Below are 9,291 nucleotides of genomic sequence, written 5' to 3' on the forward strand. Positions count from 1 at the left end.
GCGATTCGTCTGATTTCTCTACAGGACCTTGGTGATCGCGTTCAGGCTCTTTCCCTTTCATTTCTGCACATCCAGCTGGTCAGCGTGTGTGCTGAGTTCTACAGTCATGATACTGTACATAATGCAGAATGGCAGTTTTCCTCTCCTGTGTGTCTGACTCCCTCAGCCACACAGCAGCTTTTATATCAAATCTGAAGAAGGTGAAAAGGACCCCCTTGGACAACTCAATACTTGTTTTTGTTATTTTTGGTTATTATTATAACTGTAAATACATAGTTCTCTTTCTCCTGGTTCACCCCAGCTGCACTCCTGCCCCTAGGCTGCAGTGGCTATCCAGAGAGAGAGAGAGAGAGAGAGAGAGACTGTAAACTAGACTCGCCTTCCTTGGGTCTCATTGGTTGAGTCTCTGCCTAGCGGTTTTGTCCTTGAGAATGTGCAGACACGGGGCAGATAATGTTCTGACACCAGAAACTCTAGACAGGGACCAGTTCAACACTTACTGCCTTCTTCTTCTACTTATCTGCTTCTATTGTCTCACTATCCGGACATGCATTTAAAAAAAACGACAGTGTTTGTTCATGTTTTTGTGCGACGAAATCACTGAGGTGTTTTTTTTTTTCCCTTCACTCTGCACAGTTATTTGTAAAGCAAATCTATGGGGGGAAAAAATATCCCTGATATTTTGTGCGCATATTTGCACGCAGCAACGATTAGAGGGAATACAGACCTCTAAAAACATTGCCAGCGTGTTGACATATGGCAATCATAAATTCTATTAATGTTAACATAACAATATCACACCCGCAGTCGCGCACTGGGGATTATTTTGAAGCTGAGGTCTGGCTCAGCGCACTAGGCGACAGGGTCGGACTTCTTTTTTTTTTTTAAGACTCAAATTGTGTAACAACCAGTCGTATTGAGCCCTTAAGTGTATTCAAAGCCATGCACACCGAAAAGCAAAAAAAAAAAAAAAAAAAAAAAATGTACCACTTAATGTAAATGTGAGGTTTTCATCTCTTCCCTCCTGGTATGTTGCAAGGTCAAAGATCTCCTTTTACGGTGCGCCCCAGTGACGGCGGGGTTTCTGCAGAAGTCAGCGTGCCAGCAGAGGCCAGCAGCGTGTGCAGGAATCTCCCTGCAGCGCCTCATGAGCGGCCAGAGCCTGGGATCTAATCACAGTAGGCCAGTAGGCTTTGATCCAAAGTCATTCTTAGGGCTGAAAATAAAATAAACGCCAAGGATGAATGAAATGCAAACAATTTAAAGGTCGGCTCAAATTATCTCTGTAAAGAGAAGTTAATTTTCCTAAAACTGCTCAACATTGTGCCTTTTTTAACTGTGGGTGCTGTGGCTACAATCAACAGCCTTTTTTTTTTTTTTTTTTTTTTTTTTGAATTATTGGCAGTGAGTGAGTGTGCTCTGGCGCTACTGTTACTGCAGTGTGTGGGAATATTAATTACTGGTAATATGTTGTTACTATGACTCAGTCTGCGCCTGATTGTGATATCACACATCTTTCCTATGGCCGCAGAAAAAAAAAAAGTCTGAGAGGTAATTTTTGCCATTTCAATGACTTTAATAAGCAAAATAGGAAACAATTTCTTCCAAAAACAACCAAAAATAAGACAAAACAGAAACCAGCCTGAATGGAACAGTTCAAATTTAAGTGTTTAACTATTATTTATATAAACAGGATTGAAAATTGATCCCCATCATCGCAAAGTACACGGAAACGGCGAAAACATAACAACAACCCGCTGCTGCAGTTTCATTTCCATTTCAACACAGTTGAATCAGTAATAAACCAAAGATTGTTAAATGCGTGACTTCTCAACAATAGGTTCAAATGCAAGCACCATGCTTATTCGATATGATCCAACAGTTTGTTAATTTAAATCATTAAAATAAAAACTTTAACTATGCATCTGGCCAGCAGAACCAGAATCATCAAATAATAATAAAACAGACAAAAAAAACACATGTTACATAACATACATATTGTTTTCATTTTGAGAATTTGCACAACCTGAATCCCCTTTTTTACTGACCGGCAGAAAAAAAATCAGGAAAACATAGGGCATTAACAGTCAAACTTTGTATTAAAACGCTTGTGTTATCTAAATATGAACTCTACATAAAACCCCTGATAAGTAATTTGTTGCACTTTGTCTAAATGTTGTTAAAAATATAAATCCTTAATATTAGGCCCAGTGAAAATGTGCTACAGGTGGCCGCCAATTGGAATGAGAGGATAAGGTTTGGTTTGGGTTTGATGTGGTTTGTGAAAGAGTTAATACAAAGGGAAGACAACACTTTTCTGAATTAGTGGCACAAAAGCCACGTTGGATTAAAATGACAGAGAGCACTAACCCACAACTGTGTGTGTTAAACACTATGTGGAAAACTTGGAACCTCGACGCAAAAGCCTTTTCTGTGCACTCTGGCTGTAATAATATCGTGGCCACATGTTTGTCTCCTCAGTTTCACATGTGTCCAGATATTGCTCTAAAACTTCGCACTTAGGCCAGTCTTGAATAATTACAGTATAGTATCATAGTATGTCTTCCTGGAGGGAGGTCTGCACAAATTTCAAAATGAAAACTTGCAAATCATTATCCAAAAGTGCACTTGACACACAAAGTTTGTTGTATTTTAAATGCAACTGAAAAAATGCACTCCTCTCTAAATCAATACCCCAAATGATAAAAAAAAACAAAACAAACAAACGTACAAAATAAATGAAATAAAAACACAACACAAAGAAAGAAAGAAGTTCAAACCAGCCTCCTCAATCTTGTTGTGCAGTTTTGCGGTTGCATAATATTTACAAGCTCAAAGAAACCCACACCACATGATACTGCACCGGCAGTCCTGCTGTTCTGTCCCCGCTGCAATTCTCTAACCCCCCAAAAACTATGGAGAAGCGCAGATCAACAACATGCTCTTAATATACACGAGAAGATGAAAGTACAAAATAGAAATTATTACCGTACATGTCCAGCATGCAGGATTAATATTTAATGCAGTTTTTTGTTTCAATATATATTCGAATATAACCAAGCAGGCAATAAATCAATGAGATGTTGCATAAAATGTCCCCCCACCCACCCCCGTGACGGGTTAGTAGACAGAAGTTGAATTTGCATAAAGTGGAGTCTTTGCTTTTTTGGAGGTTTTTCTCAGATTACGGGGCCCACTTGTCTGAATGTGAGTCTCATTGATGAGTTGCAGGCTGCCAGAGCAGGCCTACTTGTTGTTTCATAACAGTGTCATCATTATAGAGAACAAAATTACAAGACAACTGCCTCGACGCCATCCCACACTACTTACAGATTATTTAAAAGCTGTAGCCTCAAAAGAGAGAGAGAGAGAGAGAGAGAGAGAGAGAGAGAGAAGGAAAAAAAAAAGTTCATCAGCCGATCCTCTTCTTTGAAGAAGAAAAAAAGTCTCTTCACTACAAGCAACTAATCTACAAAGATGCTGCGACTGGTCAGACACTCTACGTTGCTCTTTGTATCTCAGTTGACACGTTGATGGAGAGATGATTAATATATGAGAATACTATTCGATGGATTATTCTTCTAATATGAATATAATTGATACCGTTATTCGTATAATCATAAACAGTATGGGAGGTGTGGATTATTATCGTTTGCTCATCAGCCAGTCAGTCACTTGTGGAGAAAGGAAAGGTGGGGGTGTTGGGGGAGAGTTTTGTTGTGAGGTGGGGGTGGGGTGGGGTGGGGGGGGGGGGGGGGGGGTTCACAAGAAAAGGCTATGACAACTCACATGAAAAACTCTGGTGATGAAGGGTTGTCACTGGTTGAGCCAGCTTCACGGAACCCGTTACTGGCCCCCGACCCCGTCAGTTTCTCACACTTGAGTTTGTAGGCATCCCTCTCCCGCGCCAGGCGGCTGATCTCTGCCTTCAGCTGCTCCACCTGGTTCATCAGCTGCGTCTTCTCGTTCTCCAGCACATGCTTCTGCTGCACCCGCTTGAACCGGCAGGACTGCGCGTAGCCCCGGTTCTTCAGGGTCCTCCTCTTCTGCTTGAGGCGGATGACCTCGTCCTTGGTGAAGCCCCGTAGGTGTCTGTTGAGCTCCCTCACCGACATGGACACCAGCTGCTCGTCCGAGAAGCGGTCCTCCACGTTGAGTCCGCCCCCGGAGCCGTGGTGCGCCGCCGACTGACTCAGGTGGCCGTGCGGATGGTGGTGATGGTGGTGGCGGTGGTGATGGAGCGGCTGATGGGAGTCTGGGGACACCGGGGACGGGCTGTCAGGGTCCTGGCTGTGGTGATGGTGATGCTGGCTGTGTGGGTGGTTGTGTCCGCCCGGGTGCCCGGGCAGTTCCTCGGCGTGGTGCGGGATGCCCCCCGCATATGGGTGATGGTGCTGCTGGCCGTGGCCGTGGTGGCTGTGGTGGTGGTGCGGGCCCCTGTAGCCCTCGAAAGCGCCTTGCTGCTGCAGCTGCTGTTGCACATGCGGAGGCGGAGGGTGGCCGTGCGCTGTGGCTCCAATCAGGGCCTCGACTGCGTCCTCGGGGGTCAGGCTTAGCGTCTGCGGGTCTATCTGCTGATGGTACCCGCCGTTCGGCATCCAGTACAGCTCCTCTAGGTGGTTCTTCTGCTCTGTGGGGCTGAAGCTGGGTGACGAGGGCACCGAGCTGCAGGGTGTACTGATGGGGGTGGACGACACAGAGCCTTGGGGTTGGAGACGGTTACACTGGCGCACCCCGTTGCGCTCCAGCCCGGCCAGGCCTTCCTTCTTCACGTCAAACTTCATCAGGTCAAAATCATTGACATATTCCAGAGCCAGAGGGCTGCTGGGTAGCTCCGGACCCATGCTCAGCTCTGCACTCATGTTGCTGTCGCGACTCTTTTGCAGATTTGCAAAGGTACTTGCAAGCGTCGCAAAAACTGACTTATTAATCAGCGTCTCTTCTCTCCTCTCTTGTTTCATGCAATAGTTCTTTTTGCTCCTCCACCGCTGTGCACTGACTTGCTGTAGCATGAAACACCGTGTGATTGGTGGAAAAAAAGGAAAACGAAAAAAAAAAAAAAAAGTAGTGGAGGAAAACTTTCAGACTAATGCTCTGCACACGGTTTGCGTCATATAGCCTACTTCTGCTGGGATAATCTGGCAGAGAGACCAGGCAGGAGGTAGAAAGCAGTGCGTCTCAGTGCAAAAGTAAAAACCTCAGTCCCTTCAGTAGAAGTGTATTCACACACAAAAATCAACATAAATAGCCTAATAATAATAAAAAAAGAAATACCACGTTTGTTCGCTGAGACGGGCACCAGTCCTCGTTGCAACTTCTTGGTTGTAAGTCCCTTTTTTTTTTTTCTCCAGGAAAATAATAGGAGCAAATAAGCGGAGTAAATAGGGCGTCTGATTTTCGCTGAGAAGCAGCTTTTCCAGCTCTGCACCGCAGAGATTCAAAGGCTCGCCTCTCTCACTCTCTCCCACTCTGGTATCCAGCAGACTGCGCTCGGAGCCAGTCAGCGCTTTATCCCTAGCGCACAGTGACGTCGAGGAGAAAGGCTGGATCCAGAGCGCTCTTCCAATCGGAGCGGGACTCTGCGCCGAAACAGAGGAAGAGGAGGAGGAGAACAGAGAGGAGAGGAGGGCGCACAATGCCGTCTTGACAGCTTCAGACAGTCAGCTGACCGACTTCCCTAAAAGCAAGAGGTGGGAGGAAAGTGGAGGAGAGCGAGAGAGAAATGCCTCCACTTCATGGACACTGTACCCGCCGATCTTTCGCGGCACTTTCCGAATCTGAATGAGAGTAATGGGAGCGAGTTAAGAGGCTTCGTTGCTCAGTGGAGATTCCCTAGCACATTCATGGCGCAGCACTCCCTCAGAAAACTTAAGGGTTCAATATTAACACCTCGGGATAGCCTGTTTAAAGAGGACGGTGTCTAAAATTCTGCAGATAACAAATGCATTTGGTTAATTCCCAGGAAAACGTTAGAGCTACAGCTATAGAAAGGGACATCAGTCCAACATTATACTTGAAGCAATTTGATTTGTTCTGAAGACAAACTGAGCTGTCTTAATTATCTTTGACGTTTCATTTAAACTGATCTGTTTGTCTGATTACACCTTGTCTTTATTGTAATGCTGCTGGAGCTCTACACAAAAATTCACAGGACAGCCAGTCACCACTAAGGCTGGGTTTGCCAGCGAAGAAAGGTCGACAACAAAGTGATATTGTCACACAATTCATCAACTTTAACAGTGTTGAAAAGTTGAATCTTGACCTTTCTTGCAAACAAGGACGCACAACTTTGTGCGATGCCGCCGTTATTGTTGCAGACACAAACACACTTGACTTACAGTCACATTTGGAGGTGTAGGCAATATTATACCCACATAACCACCGCAATAAAATCCTATATACTTCTTACTTAGGCTACATGTTGATGAGCCTCAGTGGTGACTATATGGTGACCTTGCTGCTCTGAACTTCATGCATTAAAAAAAAAAAAAATGATCATTTTAATATGACGCAACCACAACACTCCAGAGTGTATTTGTGTAACCTTGTGTTATAATCATTATGGGTTAAGTGTAATTCTTTCTGGCGAAAGCTGCCGTTGCTCAGAGCCTGTTATTACTCCCAGACTCCCACATCAGGCTCCTCTTGGCTCGGACAGTTTGTTTTACACCGGGCAGCATCACAACAGGGGACTCACCAGAAAACAGGCTCAAGGCTGCCCCTGCGTGGGCAACACACGAACCGGCGAAGCTGCAGAGATGCATGCTCATATAGATCTCCTTTTATTTGGCACTTGGATTTTTTTTTTTTTAATCTTATCTCCGCGCCAATTGCTCGGTTTAAAGGTCACATCTTGCAATTATGACTGATAACAATTAATCTCCGTCATTTGAGTGTCATAAACAAACAGCTTCACGTGTTTAATCGCCTCATTGACACTGTCTAACAGGTAGTTTGGCCAAACAGGGTCAGATCCTTCATGATGCGTGTGTGTGTGTGTGTGTGTGAGTGTGTATCATTGATTTAATCTGTATTTTAATTGTCCTAAGAGACAGAAAAAAGAGAAGTGATGCGGGCAAATGTCTCGCTTCCCTGCAAAAAGAAACTGCTTGTAAATGAGTCAATCGGAGAGATCGATTGGATTATCATTTCGTTTCCACCTCATATCCACGGTTGAGTACAGCCGCGAACAGAGCCTATTGATCAGGCTGGATGTAGGAGGAGGCTGCCAAAGATGAGATCCGATAATGAAGGGCTTATTTGTTTAGTTAAAATTCTTCATCAGTTTGAGTTGTGCAGCCGTGTATCAATAGATGAACTCTGAATCCTACAAATCTATACTCACACTCAACCAAGCCCAATATCGTAATATCCTGCTTTATACTTTTAATTCCATTCATAGTATTCGCACACGCAGCTGTAAGTTTAACCTAAATTGTTATACGCAGCTAGGAAAGTATAAAAAAAAAAAAAAAAGAAGAATCTAAAATCATAAAATTAAACATTTTACAAAGAATATTAACAGTTTGATGAGGCGCCTGACCCAAACAGACAACCTTACACCAACAGCAGGAGGATTTATGACTATCACTTACCTATTTGTCACTGCCTATTATTATTTTAATCAGTAGTAGTATTATTAGTATATGTATCATTAGACTATTATCATAAGATTACAAGCGGTTGCATTATTTCAAACCAAACTTACATTGTAATAATTGGCTATTTTGATGCGAGGATAATTCAAGTGCACTTTAAGGCTGTATTTATTCCTCATATGATTTTTAGCTTTAACTGAGAGACCCTCAGACACTCGCTTCTTTTTCTTTTTCAGCCTCAGAGAGCCTGGATATCACCTTATACTGAGAGACCTGATTCACTCAAGTAACCCACAAATTCCAGCCAAGTTTTTTTTTTTTTTTTTTTGAGCCCAGAATCAGGAAAGTGCAGGTAGCGTGTGCAAGTTGCAGCCATCCTCTTTTATTCTCTGAACCTGCAGGCGAGCGTCTCCGTTCTCAGCTCCAACTTCAAAAGCGCCCTGAGCGAGTCGTGCCGTGCCGTGCCGAGCTGCTCTGAAACCTCTTCCCGGCTAGGCCGACCCAGCGGCAGCCCCCATTAGGTCATAATGCTCTCTAATATAGCCCGAGCCCGGCGTCTAATAGATCCGGGCGGGCCTGCCGGCGGCTCTCCCCCTTCGGTAATAACGGGCTGTAATGGAGAGACGAGATGTAAAAAAGCGTCCATGTCAGCAGCATATCGGTGGTTAATGATCTATTAAGTGATCCGTGTGCTTATGGACAGCGAAAAAAAGTGTTGATGCTTGCTTATTCGCCCCCTAATGAGAGTCCCATCCTACGGATTTTAGGAATGAATAACAGAAATAAAATCACCTTTAAAATGTTACATTTAACAGTTGACGCATTGGAGGCTGCAGTTGCCGCAGAGCTTCCCACAGCTCACATCTCACACCTGCGACAGGCCCGCTGGTTTCACACAGGAGGCCCGTGGTGCGCCTGCAGGAAGAGACATGGCTGCCCTCACAAACATGGATTTCTATTCCGCTCCAGGACTCATCCATGCGTGTTGCACCTGCCGTCCGGAGGCCGGGCTGCACTGCCAAGACCCCTTGGACCTGTGTGAGCTCAAACTCCGGGAGCATGCAGTGGCTTTAAGGATTACTGTTCTTTTTTTTTTTTTTTTTTTTTTTTTTAACTTTCAGAGCCACAAGCAGACTCTCTGTCTCACTCCAAGGTAAACTAATGGTGGTTTTATTTCGCGGTGTTTTTGGCCGTTTGGCGTCCGTGATGATGAACTCTAATGGTCCTCACCGCGACCATTCCTGGAAACGCTGCAGAACAAAACGGGAGGCAGCCGAGCTGGAAGGCCCGGGAGAGGGAGAGAGAGACTGAGGGATGGAGATGGAGGGACGGTGCAGCTTTGATGGGCTTTGACGCAGGAGGGAGAGACCAGACGCGCAGAGCTTGTGCAACCCCCGGCTTCAAGCTCCAAAAAAAAAAAAGTTTGAAACGCAACCGCTTTCATTACGCACCAACTTCTGATTTTAAATGGTAAAACTTTTCACTTAAGAGAAGTAATAGACGCAAATGCAAAATCTCTCACCACAATATAAAGCTGCTATTTGATGATTAACCTGAATTTATAGGACATAACAGCCAGAACATGTCGAAAAAGATCCACTGTCAATTTGCCATTATTCACATTTTATAATCAACTAATTATCGTTCAGTTATCTACTGAAATTTCACATGTACAACATATTTAAAATGCGTT

The 9,291-nt window shown here is 44.4% G+C and overlaps 1 protein-coding gene across 1 annotated transcript; it reads right to left on the reverse strand.

Annotated features, from left to right (window-relative positions):
• Positions 1-1,555: 1,555 nt before the first annotated feature.
• mafba (MAF bZIP transcription factor Ba) lies at positions 1,556-5,497 on the reverse strand. Its single transcript, XM_071476451.1, has one exon. The coding sequence runs from the start codon at positions 5,010-5,012 to the stop codon at positions 3,786-3,788; it is 1,227 nt and encodes a 408-aa protein (XP_071332552.1). The 5' UTR covers positions 5,013-5,497; the 3' UTR covers positions 1,556-3,785.
• Positions 5,498-9,291: the final 3,794 nt, after the last annotated feature.

The sequence above is a fragment of the Trachinotus anak genome, unplaced genomic scaffold (genome assembly GCF_046630095.1).
Source record: "Trachinotus anak isolate AG129_WGS33_773 ecotype Australia unplaced genomic scaffold, CSIRO_AGI_Tana_v1 ptg000004l, whole genome shotgun sequence".
In the NCBI taxonomy this organism is placed as follows: Eukaryota; Metazoa; Chordata; class Actinopteri; order Carangiformes; family Carangidae; genus Trachinotus; species Trachinotus anak.